This window comes from Anneissia japonica, unplaced genomic scaffold (genome assembly GCF_011630105.1).
Source record: "Anneissia japonica isolate Jap-2015-1 unplaced genomic scaffold, ASM1163010v1 scaffold376_len1572418_cov194, whole genome shotgun sequence".
In the NCBI taxonomy this organism is placed as follows: Eukaryota; Metazoa; Echinodermata; class Crinoidea; order Comatulida; family Comatulidae; genus Anneissia; species Anneissia japonica.
Genome location: NW_022741166.1, coordinates 493,188 through 512,469, shown reverse-complemented (window position 1 = coordinate 512,469; position 19,282 = coordinate 493,188). Strand labels below are relative to the sequence as shown.

The window sequence follows — 19,282 nt, the reverse complement described above, 5'->3', positions numbered from 1 at the left end:
TATTATTGAAGTATTATTAATTCTTTATTAAAGCATTATTCGAGCACCTTCATTATTATTGTTATTATTATTATTATTATTATTATTATTATTATTATTTTATGTATTATTTATCAACCATACTAACATTGAAAATATGAATTATGTGAATAAAATTATCATAGAAAATAAACTTATAATTTATAAGATTATTTTTTAAAACAGCTGAATAAAATAGATAACACCTTTATTTAAAAAAAAAACCAGGTTTTGCATAGACGCAAGTTGATTTAATATATGCTGATTCATCTCATTAATTAAACAATTTTTATTCATTTCGAGCACTGTTATTATTATATTATTATTATTATTATTACTACTACTATTTTATTTTAAATTTTTGTTGTTTTATTTTTTGTTTTATGTATGGGCCTGGATATATGCTATGTATATATTTAATAATTAGAAATAAATATAATATAATTGTAAAACATATATAATATAATGTTAACAATATTATAGGCTAGGCTAGACCTAACCAATTATTGATACCATAGTCATAGATAAAAACATACATTTGATAATTAAACAGCAACTTTTCGAGTGGCAGTGCCGATAGAAAACTGCAGTGTTTTGGCACTGCGGCAGTGCCGATAGAAAATCGGAGCTTTTTTCGCACTGCGGCAATAATGCCGATAGAAAATAACAGCTTTTTCGCACTGTGGCAGTGCCGATAGAAAACAGCAGCTTTTTGGCACTGCGGCAGTGCCGATAGAAAACAGCAGCTTTTTGGCACTGCGGCAGTGCCGATAGAAAACAGCAGCTTTTTTTTGGCACTGATAGCACACGCACACCGATAGCCTCAGCCGAAAAAGGTGTACAAAAGATCAGGAAGCTATCAAATAAATAAATACAGTACTATTAGTTCTTGCAGTTAGTACGTCGTATCATGGAGAAAATAGTCGTATCATTGTTATTGTCAAAATTCTGCTTACAAGGTACAGAAAATGAGCTTAAAAATAATCTAACAAGGGGTTGGGAAAAGGAAATAATAAAGGCTGAATACCTACTGCCTTGGCTAGGCCTGTCCTAGAGCCTAGTTTTCTTCATAGGTTTCTGACCAGCTTGGTGAATAGCCGCTGCCGAAGGAAGTGGTTAGGCATAGGTAGTGCATAGTACTGTAATATTCCTAGGGCCTAGGTTAGACCCAGCCTAGAGGGTGGGTTTTGTAGATTATGTGTTGCTTGATGAGTCTAGGTCCTACGCCCTAGTTAGGTCTTGTCTAGGGGTGACAGACGATCGGGCCCATTTCCAAACAATGGGGACCAACTTACTTATTTAGGCCTAGCTAGCTAGGCCTACTACTGTGTAGCTAGCCTAGCATAGGCCTAGTGACAGTCAGCAAGTGTGGACTAGCGGGTCCACTTCCATTCCGATTCATTATTGCGTTCTAAATTTAATTAACATACAGGTATTATTAACATTTATAAATTAAAAATATTTATTTTATGTATTTCGGTATCATCATTATCAAACATCAACAAATATACAACAATGATCTAGGTCTTGGCCCAGGCCGGGCATTAGGAGGGTGACATACAATCAGGCCCATGAGATGCTAACTGTTTCGGTCGCGAAACCACCGTAATGTATTTAACATCCAGAAAGTAATTAAGGAAATTAAAGTTAAACTGTGTCTTGCTTTCGCTACAGCTTGTGTAAGAATATGGTTTTTGAGGTAAAATCGAACTTGTTTGCGGCGGAAACGGTCCTACACCCTTAGTAGCAGGATGGAGGGGGTGGCGTGGGGTGGCCTACTAGTAAGAGATCTAGACCCTATTATAATTATAATACCTTTGTTTTGTTTTTTAAGCTATTTAACTTCAGTGCATAGTACCACACTGTAAAGGAATGTATTTTATTTGCACAGGGATTCATCAAAAAACTTAAATAAAATTTGCCAGAAATTTGCATGGAAACTAGATGAGCAGATTTCTTAATTAGGGCATAGTCCATTATATTTATGCTGCATTCCAGTGCACCCTTGATCATGCCTTCACAAGTCGTAAAATGTGTTCCAGTGCTCAGCCAACCGGTAATCACAACTTGCCTGGTCGTGGTTTTGAAGCGGTACTTAAGATGAAGCTGTAAATAACTACGTCATATTTTAGCAATATAGAAGCCATTATACTACAAAACTGTAAACATGTATTTCATATAGGTTGAATTAATATTATGAAATGTGTATAATTCTTAAATTTAGTAAGAACAGTAGGAGTGAAAGGCTGTACATTATGAATTTATCGCGCATCTGAAGTTGGTGTATGTAAATGACAATAATTTTTGCATGTATTAGCATATTTTCATGTAGATTTGGAATGCAGTTCATGTTGTTATATTACCAATGTTGATGGGCTGTATTCATTTTGATCACAGGTGCACTGGAACGCAGCATAAAAGCCAACTGAGATAGGTATGACACAGCCCAACACGATTTGTTGACGCATTGGGTCTGTGTACTTGAGTTAAACACTAATGCAATAGTCCTGTGTCTGGGGCAGTCACATCATATAGAAAACTAGAATAATATTAAACACCACAACCTAAATTCTGTTCCTGTCGAGTAGCATCGTATGACTGTCTGAGTTGGACTTTTGACATACTGTAGCTCAAGGCCTAAATTTCTGCAAAATTTGCATGAAAATTAGTCCATATTTTTTAAATGCATGCACAGATTTCTAGGCCTACTGGCAATGCCGTAGCCATGATTTTCAAACCGTGGGACAATATCAATTCAAACAATTTGGAGCAATTTTCTTAAAAGTTTACCCAATTTACGCAAAAATATGAAAAATCTGGACCTAGTTTCTTAAAATTTTACCCATTTTAGGCTAAATATGAGAAAACTGGACCCATTTTTGAAAAAGTAGACCCAATTTATGTATAAAATTGCATAATTTGGACCCATTTAAAAAAAATGTGGACCCATTCTTTGTGGAACCATTAGCAAAAGTATGTGGGACTGTCCCAACTGTCCCAATAACTGGCTACAGCATTGATAAAGATAAATAAACAAACAAAATATATGAAAAACTTAAATAATAAATAGTAAAGAAAAGAACAGTGACAGAAAAACCGAACCGGGGGCGGTGCCAGTGGAGGGAGCTTAACCCACCTCTATTGTTCTGATCAGGCTTCCACATCGGCCAAAGCTCGTCAGGCAGTCCGACAAAAAAAAAAATAGACCTAGTTTTCCCATCCTAATACTGTACTGCATACGCCAAGCCAAATCTGTCTCAGCAATCGCTTCATCTGGGTCTGATCAGTCAAGCAGAACATAACAATGGTGAATCTCTATTAAAATGTTGTCGCTCTTTGCACACATATGTCTTTAGCGTGCAGATCGACGTCGTGACTTTATGCCATGATGTGTCCGTGTGCCATTTCCAGGCCATCCAGCCATAACCATAAAATTCTGTACCCAGGGTGTTGATGAGGTAGTGTGGGTCTTCCATCTGTATAAAATTCCCAATGGTCTGTGTGCATGTCTTTGGGTGTGTTGTATATTATCTGTCTCTTATACACATCTAGATGTGTATAAGAGACAGCATCTTGATCGATTAAACACAATAGTCTAGACCATATTCTATCATCTACTAGTTGTATGATCACTGAATCTAGCATTATGTATTACTGTTGAGACTCGATTTATTTCATTCAAGACCAAAATGTATTTTTTATTGGTTGCATTTATAGGGGAAGCCATGGTCGTGTACAGATTGATTTGTTTTGCCTTGATTTTCCAAGTAAGTAACGTTAACACTCAACCGAAATACTATCAAGCAATAGTCTAACATTGGTAGTATGCCATACAAATCATTAAGCTCTGTCCAGATTACCAAATTTTCTTTGACAAAAAAACTGTTGAATGCCCATATATAGTCATGATGTGCCCATATATGGTCATGATGTGATGTCATCATGACCAAATTTAGGCATGTCACATGTTTTTTTGTTTTTTTTTGGTAGTCTGGACAGGGCTTTAGATATTGCAAGGCACAAACACTAGTAGAAGTATACAGTATGAAGACTGGTAGCACAACAGACTAAACACTGTGGTAGCACGCCACAGCGCACTGTTGGCAAGTTAATAGCAAACTACAGCTTTTACACAGTATACTGTCAGCAAAGCCACAGTCTAGACACTTGTAGCATGCTACATTTTAACAATGGTAGCAAGCCACAGATTAACTGCCTTTGTTCCTCTGACTATAAAATGTCTTTTTGAAATTCCTCCAACCCCCAAATCTTATATGTATTCTATCAACAGTGGTGGCCTGGAGCAAGTAAAACTACTAAAATCTGGCTGGTGTCACATGGTTGCACACTTTTTCCAGCTCTAGGTTTGATACTCTGTGATGTTAAACGCCTATATTTTTAATCCATCAATCCATTACATCTACATAGTCTATCCTAACAATCAATTTTATCTCCTCCAGTCCATCAATTCATATACCGGTAATCCAATCCTTTTGTTTTTAATAGGTAGTGTATTCCGACTGTGAACATGGGTAAGCACTACACTTTCACAATAGTTGTATTTTTCATTTCAAGAAAAAAATCAGTCAGTGGTGATCATCTTCATATCAGTCAGTGGTGATCATCTTCATATCAGTCAGTGGTGATCATCTTCATAAGTCAGTGGTGATCTTCTTCATATCCTAGTGTTACGGGTTTATTCCCAGTGATTACCATTACTTCATGTGATAAAATAACTATATTTTTCTGTAATACCTTTATTCAAAATTATCCCAACTGTGATTTTACACAAATGCAATTTATTTTACTCTTCATTTCCTTGAAGCTGACCACTGCTTCTGGTCTTTGTATATTAAAAATTTCACTCTATGTGCTACTGTGAAGCTCAGTTTCCGTAGAATCGCTCACCCTATCGGAGACAGCCGCTGACAGTTGTCGAGAAGGTTGAACCTGGTTGAACTTTAACGATTGCGTTGCAGACGAATGCCTTCCCAATTGCATCAGAGCAGCCAGCAATGCACCCTGGTTTGTCTGCAACGCAATCAGCAAAGTTAAACCAGGTTAGGTTCAACTTTCCGCCAACTGTCGGTGACTGTTGCCGATAGGGTGAACAATTCTATGGAAACCAAGCTGAAGTCACATTGCAAATCTACTATTAACCTTTTGTCATTCTATATGTTTTTGTAGTCGCATTGCATCTCTCCTTGAATATTTTGTGTTAAGATTGTTACTATATATGCAATGTTAATGCATTAACATTGTCACTGTATGTGCAAACTGTACTAACATTGCAAATCTCCCTTACTAATTCTATTAAAATGTTGTCGCTCTTTGCACACATATGTCTTTAGCGTGCAGATCGACGTCGTGACTTTATGCCATGATGTGTCCGTGTGCCATTTCCAGGCCATCCAGCCATAACCATAAAATTCTGTACCCAGGGTGTTGATGAGGTAGTGTGGGTCTTCCATCTGTATAAAATTCCCAATGGTCTGTGTGCATGTCTTTGGGTGTGTTGTATATTATACTATTATATTGATTGCTCAATTTTGTAAAAACACTTTTAGTTGTTGACAGTAAGCATTGTGTTTTTTCTACAGTTCATATATATCCCGTATATCCAATACTCCGAAATGTTGTGTAAATTGCAAAACTTGGGTTTGGTATTATACGTACGAGGAGGATAGATGCTATGAGTTTCCGAATGTGTGCAAAAGTGATAGTGGACTTCTTGACAACCGAGCTGCTTACGATTCTGCTATAGATGTGCTTTCAGGTAACATTCGAAAGGTTAACATGTTTTGTAGTGTTTACTATGCTATTTTTTGTTTTTATTTATAGGATTAGGTTTAATAATTCTCTCCTTAATAACAGAGGAACACTCCTACAAGAGAGGTTCGACCCATACAAAACTTAATAATAAGTAAAAAACATACGCACAAATTACAATTATAGAAATACAGAATTTTATTTTCATGTGAATGACTATGGATTTACACATAGTTTAAGATTAGAGTAAGTTTTGATTTGAGATTAGGTTTCTTTCTCGCAAGTCCATTCTCTAAGTGTAACTTTTTGGCCTTTTCACTTGGTGTACCCGGTGTAAAGTTGTGGAACTTGCAAGTGAAATAAAATTATTGAATTGAAATTAATATTTTCAATTCAAAATATCATGTATTAAAAAAATAATGAATATTGAATCAACACAGAACAAATAATATACATTTACTAGACATAGTAAAACATTACATTAACTACTGTATGGGTGCTAATGTTTTTCATTAATTTGGTTCTATAAGACATGGCCTTAACAATTATTTATACAATGGTAGTCAAATATTTTACAAATGTGTGTATTTTGGTATATATCATAAAGAGTAAATGATATTTAAAGTAATAAAAAATCTACTATTAAAGGGGACCATTTAATAGGGGTTTGCCGTAGAGCTAAAAATATTTTCACTTTATTTGCATCCTTAAAATGTGTGGTATCTTAAACATGGGGTCTACTATATTTATTTTGTATTACTTTATTTAATAATAATTCTTTGCTTTATTGTAAATCATGATATTGTCATTATTAATTTGCAGATTTTTCTACAGCAAGCATCCAGTGTCCTAGCCAAGTTATTGTTTACAGTGATAAAGGCATGAATTCTACATCCGTTCTGTATAATATCACTAGCAAAGGCGACATCAAAGACGAATCATGTACCCACTCATCAGGGACAATCATGCAGATTGGAATACACCTTGTCATCTGCACAGCTAGAGATGGCTTCACGCAGAAAATACTTCACTGCAATTTTAATGTTTCTGTTATTGGTAGGTATAGTATTAGATACACTACAAGTCCAGTCTCGTAATTTATTTATTCATATATTCATTTATTTATTGGAGGTCTCCCTCCAATTAAAGACCACATTTTGGACCGGGGTTTTGATGGTCTCAACATTGGTCTTGAATTGAATAATAAAGATATAAGACATTGTTCATTTGGGATCACAGAAAAGGTGGTTTTTAATTTAGATAGTTTTTTGCACATATTACTGTAATCTTTATATACTTCTGTTGCTGTTGACATTGGTTTCAGAATCTATCGTACACAGTGTGAAATCTCCTCTGATACCTGTAAAACAGCAGCAGCCATGAGTCGTATGTGACTGCACAACGGCTAGAAATTTTAGGCATAAATTATTTTCACTTTATTTATAGCAGTACCACTTTGGAATTCACACCTGAACATTGTTCTTCTGTTGCTTCTTTAAAAAAACTGCTCTAGGATCATTTTTCTTTCACTATCAACATGCACAGCGTACTTCGGCCATTGAAAGGATAATTCAATTTTTATTACTGTATAAAGATATAAAGATGTAATGGACATTAATAACTGTTTCTTACTACATCAAATGCAATTTTTTGCTCATCTTTGTTTAATTCCACAGACAATGAAGATCCGAATATTGAATGTCCAAATGTCACTCTGTCAACTATTCCTGGTAAAAATTATACCAATGTCACCTATGAACCTTTTGTTTGGGATAATTCAGGAGAGACACTAGAGCCAAATTGTAATCTAACACAAGGCTCTGGACTCTTAATTGGACTTCACCCTGTGAGCTGTGATGTCAGTGACAGGTCGTGGAATAACAACAGCTGTTCTGGCAGTGTTTTTGTCCAAGGTAAATAAATTTGCTTTTTGAAAAAATGATATTATATTATATAATAGGCATAAAATATAAGTCCATTGAAAAAGTGTAAAGATAATCATACTGTTAAGATCCTGCATGTACTGCAGAAAGTGAGCCTGTGGCTAGTCTTCAGGAGTGCACTTGGTGATTTGAGGTGGAGAGTCAGCAATGAGTTCCAAGCTTACAGGTGGTTGAAAAAGCCTAATTTTACCAGTTATGGCTTTGTTGGATGATATACCAGAATAGAGCACTGAATGTAAAATAAATATCAAAAACCATCTAAATTAAAACCAGCTCAGTCATTTGCCTTTGTCAATGTAACTATAAAATTTAAGAAACCAGTCCGCACCACAGAAGAACAATAGAATATAGTCTGTCTCTTATACACATCTAGATGTGTATAAGAGACAGGTGTAACTGTTTCTTACTACATCAAATGCAATTTTTTGCTCATCTTTGTTTAACTCCACAGACAATGAAGATCCAAATATTGAATGTCCAAATGTCACTCTGTCAACTATTCCTGGTCAAAATTATACCAATGTCACCTATGAACCTGTTGTTTGGGATAATTCAGGAGAGATACTAGAGCCTAAGTGTAGTCTGGCACAAGGCTCTGGACTCTTCATTGGACTTCACCCTGTGAGCTGTGATATCAGTGACAGGTCGTGGAATAACAACAGCTGTTCTGGCAGTGTTTTTGTCCAAGGTAAATTTGCTTTTTGAAAAAATGATTTTATATTGTGTTCTACAGCATATTGTGGAAATTATAATAGGCATAAAATATATATAGTCCATTGAAAAAGTGTAAAGATAATCATACTGATAAGATCCTGCATGTACTGTAGAAAGTCAGCCTGTGGCTAGCCTTCAGGAGTGCACTTGGTGGTTTGAGGTGGAGAGTCAGCATTGAGTTCCAAGCTTACAGGTGGTTGAAAAAGCCTAATTTTACTAGTTATGGCTTTGTTGGATGATATACCAGAAAATCAGCAAGAAAATAGAGCACTGAATGTAAAATAAATTTCAAAAACCATCTAAATTAAATCCAGCTCAGTCATTTGCTTTTGTCAATATAACTATAAAACTAAAGAAACCAGTCCGCACCACAAAAGAACAATAGAATATAGTTAACAAGGAAAAACTGGAAGAACTAGAAAGAGGTGATAAAACAATTTTTGAAATATAAGTACATGATGGAATCTATAGTATAATATAAAAATTAATGTGTATTGTAGATATTAGAAATTATCGTCCCTTCTTACATTATGACAAGATATTTTAACAGTATTTTTAAATTCTTCATTTTGCTCTTTTAATATATGAACATCTTCAAACACTTTGTTAAGAGCTCTTGATTACATCAGATCTACATTTACTCATCTTTTTTTAACTCAACAGACAATGAGAGTCCTAAACTTGAATGTCCAAATGTTAATGTGTCAACTATTCCTGGTAAAAATTATACCAATGTCACCTATGAACCTGTTGTTTGGGATAATTCAGGAGAAACACTAGAGCCTAAGTGTAGCCTGGCACAAGGCTCTACACTGTCAATTGGGTCGCACTCCGTGATCTGTGATGTCAATGACAGGTCACAGAATAACAACAGCTGTTCTGGCAGTGTTTTTGTCCAAGGTAAATTTACTTTTTGAAAATAATTGCAGATATTTGAAATTACCTTCCCTTCTTACATTTATAAAAATATATTTTAACAATATTATTAAATTAATTTGTTTATTTTGCTCCTGAAAATATATGAACATCTTCAAACACTCTAATGTCAGGAGGTCTTGCTTACATCAGATCTACTTTTTACTTTTCTTGTTTAACTCAACAGACAATGAGATTCCAGATCTTGAATGTCCAAATGTTACTGTGTCAGCTATTCCTGGGAAACATTATGTCAATGTCACCTATAAAAATGTAGTTCGAGATAATTCAGGAGAGATATTGGAGCCTGAGTGTAGTCCGGCTCAAGGGTCTAGACTTGAAAATGGTCCTCACCTCGTGACCTGTCAAGTCAGTGACAGGTCGTTGAATGTCAACAATTGTTCCTTCAGTGTTCTTGTTCAAGGTATGGTATTTTTTCCCCAGCGGGTAGGGGGATTAATTCATTTCCCAATTACAATTACAAAAGTACAAACTAAAACATCTTAAGACAGCTTTAATGTATCAAACAATTATTTAGGTGCATTAAGCTTAGACCTTTTTTCCCAACCAGAACTTCACCCTGGACTTCGACTTGGACCCAGTGAACCCATTGGAAATAATTAGACTTCCTGTTGGACAACTCAATAAATTTATTTAGTCTAAACAAGGTGCTACTGTACTTATTTAATTAGTATTTCATGCTGTTGACTAAGCTGGCTCCAACTTTTATTGTCAGACAATGTTTCCCCCTGGAGGTAGATCATACTGTAGAAAAACCAGAAGAAAAGAATTGTATGTTAATAACGCAAGAGCTCTAACAACAAAATTATGTGTGATCTCTATTGTATTTATATTTTTTAAACATTTTTTCACAGAAAATAGTGGAGGTAAAAGTAAAAGTGAAAATAATAGGAGAGGTGAGTAATAATGGATTATATAAGCTAATTGCACAAAAACATTTTATGAGTAATAAAAATGAATAAAAGAATTTCATTTTCTTTCCAGAGATTTTTGTATTTTTGGTGTAACTGGCCAAAAAAAAAAACTCATGTTGTCATTATTGGCAGGTGAAGGGTTTGCAAGGTGTAACATAGTTCTGCCTTATCCAACAGCGAGTGATTCTATTGGATGTTTAGGGCGGAGTATTCAGTTGTGAGAAGAGAATTCTTAGTGTCACAGGCTTTGAACCTATTCCTCTAGTATTGGAGGACAAGAGTATCTATGTGAAGACCAGCTCAAGCATTCATTATAGTTTATGCTATATAATTTAAATTGTTAATATTGTTATTTAAAATATTTAATATTATTTAATAGTAATCCAGTATCCACTCTTTATTTATCATAGACCTGTACAAGTTACTATAAAAGCATCTAGTACTTTACTATTAATAACTTTCCTGTCATTTTATTGAAATATAAAACTATTCGTTATTTGTTCTTATAGATATTGCTTTAGGTATTCTGGTACCTGCCACTGTGTTTGTCACTGTGCTTGTCATTGCTTTTATATGTTATAACTGTCGCACTAAACACAATAAGAAGAGTCAACAAAAGCTTGCAGCTTCATATCACTCTTGTAAGTAATCTCGATATTTATGGTTCATGTCATTTATATTTACTACCCATAATTGACAAAATAATGCATGCTTGTATAACATTTATTTAGCCTTCAGTGTGGTGCTTATTCAAGACTGGCATTTATTACAAATTATTTTAGTATTAAAAATAGAACGACATGTTGTTCATAGGCCTATCTGATGTTGTACAATATCAGGGCCTTTGCCACTTACCCCATTACCTACCACTGCCCTGTTTTGTTTTTTTTTGAGAAAACATATGTAGCCCCTTTATCCTCTCTAAATGCATGTCTTCTCTAACCCATGGACCATTCATACTGACAGAGTGGAGTACATGATTACTGATACCAAAAGAGTTCAGCCTTCTCAAGAAAAACAATAGCTTTTGAAATGTATTTTTACACACTCTCGTTTATCAGACATTCACTCCTTGAAATTCTTTTAAAAATTTTTTTAACCTCTTTAGTGTTCTTCCTTTAAAAATTTACCATTCATTTATAAATGTGGTAATTTTTACACTGGTATTAACATTATTTGTTGTACCTCCACTCCAACCATGGCTGGCCTGAGGTGGTCTTCACCCTCCCTGCCCTTACTATTTCAAATTCCTTGATCTGCATAGTTGTATGTGGTACTCAATCTTACAGTACATTCAAAGTTAATAATAAGGCGGAGAGCACACATTCTTCCGGAATGCCAGTGTTCATACATACTTCATTTTCGAGATTCAATTTTACTACTAAATGAATCAAGTACTGTATGATGTGGCTCTAATGTCTATCCACAAGCTTGACTTCGGTTGTTTTATCCCCTTTTGTAGCTACTGACACGTGTCTTATAAACATGGACAAAGATTTGATTAAAAATAAAGGAGCTACCTTTGCTGATTTTAGCTTCGCTGATTTATTATCGAAAAAAGATGACTTAACAAAAGTAGACATTTCCTGGAAAGATAAGAATGGGCATACTACAAAGACAATTGAGAAAGGAGATTTTAGTGAGATCATGATAGTCACTGACTTGACTCCGAATGAAGTAGTTATATTTAAACTTACATACCATTCAAATGATGGCACCCAGGAACAAGATAGTTTACAGTTAAAAACACATAGTAAGTCCAATTCTTGTTTTCATGATTATGCTGATGTTGATGATTATGATGATTAGGATGATGATAATAATAGGTGATGATGTGTGATATTAATATAAATTTATGATTGTGTATTCCTAATATTGATTCATTCATTTTTATTTGTAGGAAATCTCAGTGAGATATTTGGTAAATGTGAATTTGTTGATATTACTTACAACTCAGTGAGAGTAAAGCTTCAGTACGCAAAAGAACACCTGACCTGCAATAATGTGTGGCTAGTTCTCAAAGGAGTTAAATGTAATGAACCGGACAAACCCTGCAGTAAATACAATACTGGTGACCACTATTCTGAACAGAAGATAGATGCCAGTAGTGGGATTACAGAGAACACCTTTAATGACCTGATACCAGGACACCAATATCAGGTTTTTGTGGAGTTTAGAACACAAAAACTACTAGTTACAGTAAAGGACCCATATGATCTTGGCCGTGTTGAAACAAAAAGTTAGTATAATATTGTAGCAACAGTGGTTTATATGTAGTTTTTAATATTGCAAAAAAATATATATAATCAAAGGTCTCTATATGGATTGTCATTATTTTTATTGCTAGTTGTTGTTTGCTGCTATTAATTTTATTCTATTACAGCATATTTATTTCTTTTATTATTCAATTAAGCCTGACAAAAAGTTAAGTTGTCAGACAGTTTCTTGCTATTTTAATTCGTACTTGTTTTCTGGGTGTTATTTTTTAGTTGTTTCCATAAAAGATTCAGAAGATGGATCGAGTAAGGTAACTGTTGTCTTCAACGAGTTGGAACCTGATTGTAAACTAATAGCGGTTATGTGCTGTGGCACATCAACAACCACTGACAATTGCATATTAACAATTGAAAACTTGCAACAGTCTACATCATATACATTGACATATGGTGCAATTTGCAACGGAAAGCCTTTTTATCATGGACAGCGCACTATATTTACAACATCTGAAGAAAGTAAGTACTGTACTCAATATGATACTATATTATATACCGCATACATAGATTCTAGGTATATGATTGGTTAAGAAGCGGATAATAGAAAGTACTATTATCTTATAGGATAGTACTTTTTTGCCCTGCCGCGCAATGTGCAATCTCTAGGCCGGGTTGCTACAGTATGTAATTTATGAGGGGCACCTACAGTAAAGGATATGCGAGAGAGATTTGCCCTTTGATCGTCTAGGCCTAGGAAGTAATTGCCAGGGGTGGATCCAAACGGGGAAAATTTACCTCCCCCCACCCCCATTTTGCAGCTACATTTTTAAAAATTTCAATGCATTAAAAAAACAACAAAAAAAACCAATACATATACAAAATAAATACACAAAATGTCTCATCAATCTAGAACTAAGCGCTGAAAAGTAATTTCTTTGTCAGGAAAGTGTCAGGTTAGTAATTTTAAACACATTTATATACATCCTAGATTTATCATACATATTCCATATCTGATAGGTCTTCACTCTAGTGTTTATAAATTCTAGGAATATTGTACCTGTATAATCAGATTATTATTTACATCATCATAGTTATTATTAGCATTATCACCACCACCACTGTCAACATAATCATCATAATAATATGATGTCATCGTGATATTCATCATCATCATCATCATTGATTTATTATATTGTTCTTATTCATATACAGTATTTTCAAAGAGAAATAATTCTGTATTTTAGTTATCATGATCATGTAAATATTAATGTTACAGTCGATGAGCAGTTGCCAGATGATCACCCAGAAGCAAGTACATTGCGGATAATAATAAGCCACTTGCTTATGAAATCTGTAGATTTAGTTGTAATAAAGTACCAGAATGCAATATTAAAGAGAAAATCATTAAATCTAGAACGCCAAATGTTTCCTATGATTTTCCTGCGAGGGTTTACAAAGATAGAAGTAGAAAATGTGGTACGTACGAACGCTTCTGCAAGATGGATTGGTTAGAGAAATTCCCCTTTCTGGCATATTGGACTTCACTGTCTTGCCTGCATACTCTTTCCATGCGATGGTCAAGCAAAGCTGCTTATTGACATTCCCTATAGATGCTCTCAGTGATGTTTTGAAACATCGCGATACCAATTATCATATAAAGTCGGAAGGATTATTCAGCTTCTTTCTTGATGTTTTGAACAAAAAACAGCCAGTAATTCATGAAGCTCTCGATCTGGAAATGAAGAAACGGATAAGTGAAAATGTTCTTCTATCATCAAGTGCCTGATCCTGTGTGGACAACAAGGGGTTGTGCTTCGTCATCATTGGGATGATGGAAAGAACTTAATTACCAACGAAAATCAAGGTAATTTCAAGGCCCTCTTGAATCTTAGAATAGAGTCAGTTGATGATGTATTAAGTCATCATTTACAAACGTGTCACAGAAATGCCACTTATATTTCGAAAACTTTTCAAAATGATATCATATGCTGGAATGTATTTTGGAATACCGGTACATTTAAATGAAGATTACAAATGACATAGGACGATCTGTCTTCTTTGGAATTGAAGCTGATGAATTAACAGATGTTTCCAATTTGGAACAACTTAGCGTGATATTTCGTCAAAGACAACAAGGTATAGGAGAAACTAATCAAGTTTAATGACTAAAAACGTAACAGGCCAAGCAATTTGTGACAAAATTGTGGAATTGCTTTGCAAGTTGGATAATTGGAGCAGGGAATATGGCCGGGCATTTGAGGAGCCCCTTATTTTCCTTCCACTAGCCACCAACTAAACCTGGCACTCTGCAAAGCATGCAACATACCAGAAGTACACTGTATAATTTTAGACATTCAAAAAGCAGCTATTTTTCTCAAATACTCCCCAAAGAGACAGAGGCATTTTGAAGAAAGTATTGAGAAGGCAATTGAAGGTAACAGTAAGAAAAAACTGAAAGTTCTGTGTGGAATTTTGACAAATATTACGTCGTCAAAATTTATTGCAGCCTTTCACGTGGCCTTATTTTGTTCTGGATATCTTAAGGCTTTGAGCACGCTTCTTCAATGTTTGGCATTGGATATTGTGACAACTTATGAAGAGATTTCTTTGATAAGAGACGAGTTTGCTGATATTAGAAAGAATGCAGAGAGAGAATTTAAAGAGATGTTTGAAAAGATGGAATGTATGAACACACTAACAGGGGAGAGCATTGGCATACCAAGAAGATGTTGTCACCTAACGCTACGTAGTAATGTAGATGCAGATAGCCCATTGGAATATTGGAGGTCTGCAATATTCGTACCTTTCATTGACCATCTGTTGAATGTGCTTAGTGAAAAGTTTTTTGAACATGCGTCTACAGCCATGTATTTGGGCTACTTCCACTCAATCTTACGAAACTAGATATAAACTTACAAAAGATCTATGGGCACTACCAAAATGACCTTCCATCTCCTAGTTTTATGCAAAGCGCTCAAAGCATGGACTAGGAATTCAATAAATGACTGTCTTGTCACCTAAAGGTCCCTTCGTGTCTATCCGGTACCAGCAAATCTCATCATCCACCACCACGAGCTGCCTGTACCAGTTCACCAAGGGGGGGAATCCCCTACTCCAGTCTCGAAGGACTTTATAGTGCACACGAGCCATTGTGTACACTGGCCTCATTTTATAGTCCTTATCTAAGAAGAGTTGTTCTACCACCAGAAGCATAGGTGAGCGTGCCGTTCGAACCAGCGCCAATATTATAGCTGTAAAGTAGGTTGCGGCATCCTTGCTAACCGCTCGGCCATTCAACTCGCCTTCTAAAATTTGCTAGATTCTGTAGTATAAATCTAAAATTAAATCTTAAATCTTCAGGTTTTTTTACCAGTAATAATTATTGAAAAATGTACTGAATATAAAATCATATTAATTTTGTTACCAGAAATAACAGTTATTTATGAAATTCTAAAAGGGGATCTTAAGCTTTTACATTTATACCATTATATCGGTCCTACCAAGCCTGGCTACTGTTCTGTATGTAAATTGTATCTACTCATTGATGGACCAGAATGTTATTAGTTTATCTTAAAGGTCTGTGTTTGTACAGATGGATTAATAAAAAGCTTATAAAAATTTTCATCAATTTTTTTTTGTATTAATTAGTGATAACAATGATGATAATAATATTGATAGCAATAACAATAATAAGTAGGCCTGTATTGGTATTATATTTTGTTTAAATCACGTTATATTTTGTTGAAATCTCGTACATCAACTTCGTGCTAACATGCATGAGTAAGAATACATTTAAATACGCCCGAACGTGAAAGTAGGCATTTAGAGTATGTGTAAAAACGCTTCGCCTCGTACCCTTACTGGGAACCCTACACTACTACAAGCGCTACCCACTTAACTATTCAGAAAATCTTTTTCCACCCGTTTCAAAAAATTATGGATCCGCCCCAGATTACCTAGGCCTAATTGGTGTGTACTATTTTCATTACTTTTTGAAGTCTTGTAGTTAATCTATGTTTGAGGTATATAAAACAAATATTACTTGCTCTAGATTCGGGGAACGGTGAAATCTATAGCCACTTGGTGATGTGGCGACCTCATGGGCAATTGATTTCATCAATTGTCCATTGCAGTCAATATTTGTATACTATACCACCTCCAGTCAGTGCTGGGCTTAAGTGTGGGTGCAGTAGCTAGGCAAATTTCCAGGGGAAGGGGTTGAAGCTATTATTATGTGCAAGTCAATAACCTGTCACATAAACCAATAAATAGGAGAGATAAATAAAATATATGAAGTTGATGTGTCAATGTCAATAGTTTATAAATTTGTTATAAAGTGTGTTTTGTTTTTTAGCTAAACAGCGTCCAGGTAAATGTGAAGAAAACATATTAGACGTATTTGACAGATGTTCAGATGATGCGGATACCTTGATAACAGGAATGAGGAAAATAGAATTGTTTGTAGAGCGATTGGCTAAAGCCCTGAAGTTCGATAAATCAGTTGCTGATCTAAAACATGACTCAAGATTATACAATTACAAGACTATATTTCAAGGCTTGATCCAAAACAGGAGAACATATTGTTTAGATATGAATGTTGACAAGTTTTTGGAACTGTTTATAGCGGAGAATCAGCAGCAGAATGGGTATGTGATGGGCGATGAGTCTGAGCCTCTCCTCACAGCAGACAAGGAAAATCTTAATAGATTTTACCAACTTATTGAAAAAACACATAAGTGTGATTATTGTCAACAATTGTACTTCCATTCAAAGATACATGATGATACTTACATTGAAAATCAATTAAAATGTCATCAAGAATCAATGTAATTATGTATCAATTATGGATTTGTAATATTTTGTATTATATTAATGTGTTAATTGCTATAAATATGAAAAATATTTTAACAAATTTGTTTTCATTTTAATTGTAGATATTAACCAATACATTTGTTACCCAGTCAGCAGCAGGCTGACTGGGTTCAGTTTCTGAGCATTTTCTTACCCAGTCAGCAGCAGGCTGACTCGGTTCTTTCTGAGCAGTTTCTTCTTTCTTTCTGGCAACATTTTAAAAGGCTACTTTGTGGCAAACTACTGGACCGATTTTATTAAAAGTTGGTCAATAGGACCGGTGCCACCTCCCATTTATAGGGTGTTCACAACATAGTTACCAATCTGAGAAATTTGAAATGTGTGAGTGACTATACCAGTTGGCTTGGGGGATCCAAGCAGCAGGGGAATAACCCCCCCCCCCCTCCATAACATAGCACAGTCTTGTCCTGGCTACATTAGGACATTGTAAATATGTTCTAATATGCTCTTAATGTCAATCAAGGTCAAAGGTCAAAATTCACAAGGGTCATTAAGGTGAAAATTATCATAGTGACAAAAAAATTGGACCGATTGCATTAGACTCCTAAGAAATGGGTATTCACAGTTTGAGGTCAGAGGTCACAGGGGTCATCTGGGTCAAATCCTGAAAAATGACTGGGTTCATGTTCTATTGAACATAGTATCTCTAGTTTCTATTTATTTTGTACATACATTTTTTATATTATATCATTATTTAATATTATTAATGGCATTAATATGATTATTATATGATAAATGCAGTTAACATTGTCCTAAGTAGTGTGCTATTGTAGAATTTGTATTTGCCTTAGTGTAAAAGTACTACAGTACATTATTATATAATAATATATGCAGTTGATAATATATTAATATGATTTTAATGTTTATAGTAATAATAATGATACATCAATTTTCTTTTAAAATGTCTGTGTTTGTCATTCTACCTTTGGTAATAAAAGTATTAGTATATATTTCTGTGATATTTTTTGTATTAGACATTTGATTTGTTGCATCATTTTCAAGATTGTGGTTGTCGTGACAGCTTAACTGCTTAATTTTAGTATTTTTGGTATGCTTCTCTCAATGGCGTAGGCTGGTTTCGGCCAGGGGGCGTGAAAACTGAACCCAAATTCGAATGGAACCTCAATGATCATTTAAACTTATATCACACATTTAGCGGAACTAATTTGCGGCCGACGGGGCTGTATCTACACATCTGCACCCATAGGCTGGTTTCAGCCAGGTAGTGCAAAAATTGAATTCAAACGAAACCTCAATAGTCCTTCAAATTTTTATAATCCACTTTAGCGGAACTAATTTAGTGCCATTAGTGATATATCCACACATCTACACCCATAGTATATGTGCATGTAATTGACTGCAGTACCTGATAAAGAAAATAACTGAACTTCGTAAAGAATGGATGTACAAGAACTAACTAACACAAAGCAGAGCATGTTTTTCCTAGATTACATGCATATTTGGATATGTGAATTGATGCATGCTTGTCTTAAATAACCGAAGCCCTTGATATGTAACTTGTGTGTACAGTGCACCCTCCAATTCGAGACCACATTTTCAAAAGAACCAGGTAACAATCTTCAATCTTTTAACACAAACCTTCTATGTGGAGACCAAAGCCGGAGACCAAACCCCGAGACCACCCCACATTTTCAGGTCTCGAATTGGAGGGAAAGCTGCATTTGTGTGAGTGTGCATGGACACAAAACAAGATACAGTAATGCTAGGAATGTTGCAATGGCATTTACAACTCAAAATATTTTATTAAAATTAAATATAAATAGAAAGGTGTCTCAGAATATACAACAATAATATTGCATTACTTTTGATATGCATAGCATACTGACAGAACTGACTGAAATATAGGACCCCTCAGGTCCTCAGAAAACGGGTATACATACAC

General features: G+C 34.9%; 1 protein-coding gene across 6 annotated transcripts in view; it reads left to right on the top strand.

Annotated features, from left to right (window-relative positions):
• LOC117118618 overlaps positions 1-18,329 on the top strand; it is a 20,288-nt gene extending 1,959 nt beyond the window's left edge. The window contains exons 1-14 of one of the 6 annotated variants that reach the window (XM_033263258.1): positions 843-977; positions 3,736-3,785; positions 4,525-4,550; positions 5,619-5,794; positions 6,610-6,843; positions 7,464-7,700; positions 9,108-9,344; positions 9,547-9,783; positions 10,235-10,276; positions 10,804-10,935; positions 11,757-12,047; positions 12,195-12,533; positions 12,784-13,026; positions 16,862-18,329. In XM_033263258.1, the coding sequence (XP_033119149.1) occupies positions 929-977; positions 3,736-3,785; positions 4,525-4,550; positions 5,619-5,794; positions 6,610-6,843; positions 7,464-7,700; positions 9,108-9,344; positions 9,547-9,783; positions 10,235-10,276; positions 10,804-10,935; positions 11,757-12,047; positions 12,195-12,533; positions 12,784-13,026; positions 16,862-17,337 (2,769 nt within the window). In that variant the 5' untranslated portion in view covers positions 843-928 and the 3' untranslated portion in view covers positions 17,338-18,329. Of the gene's footprint in view, positions 1-842; positions 978-3,735; positions 3,786-4,524; positions 4,551-5,618; positions 5,795-6,609; positions 6,844-7,463; positions 7,701-8,181; positions 8,419-9,107; positions 9,345-9,546; positions 9,784-10,234; positions 10,277-10,803; positions 10,936-11,756; positions 12,048-12,194; positions 12,534-12,783; positions 13,027-16,861 lie in introns of those variants that run through there. The other 5 variants (XM_033263256.1, XM_033263257.1, XM_033263261.1 and 2 more) reach the window with 5 other exon arrangements.
• Positions 18,330-19,282: the final 953 nt, after the last annotated feature.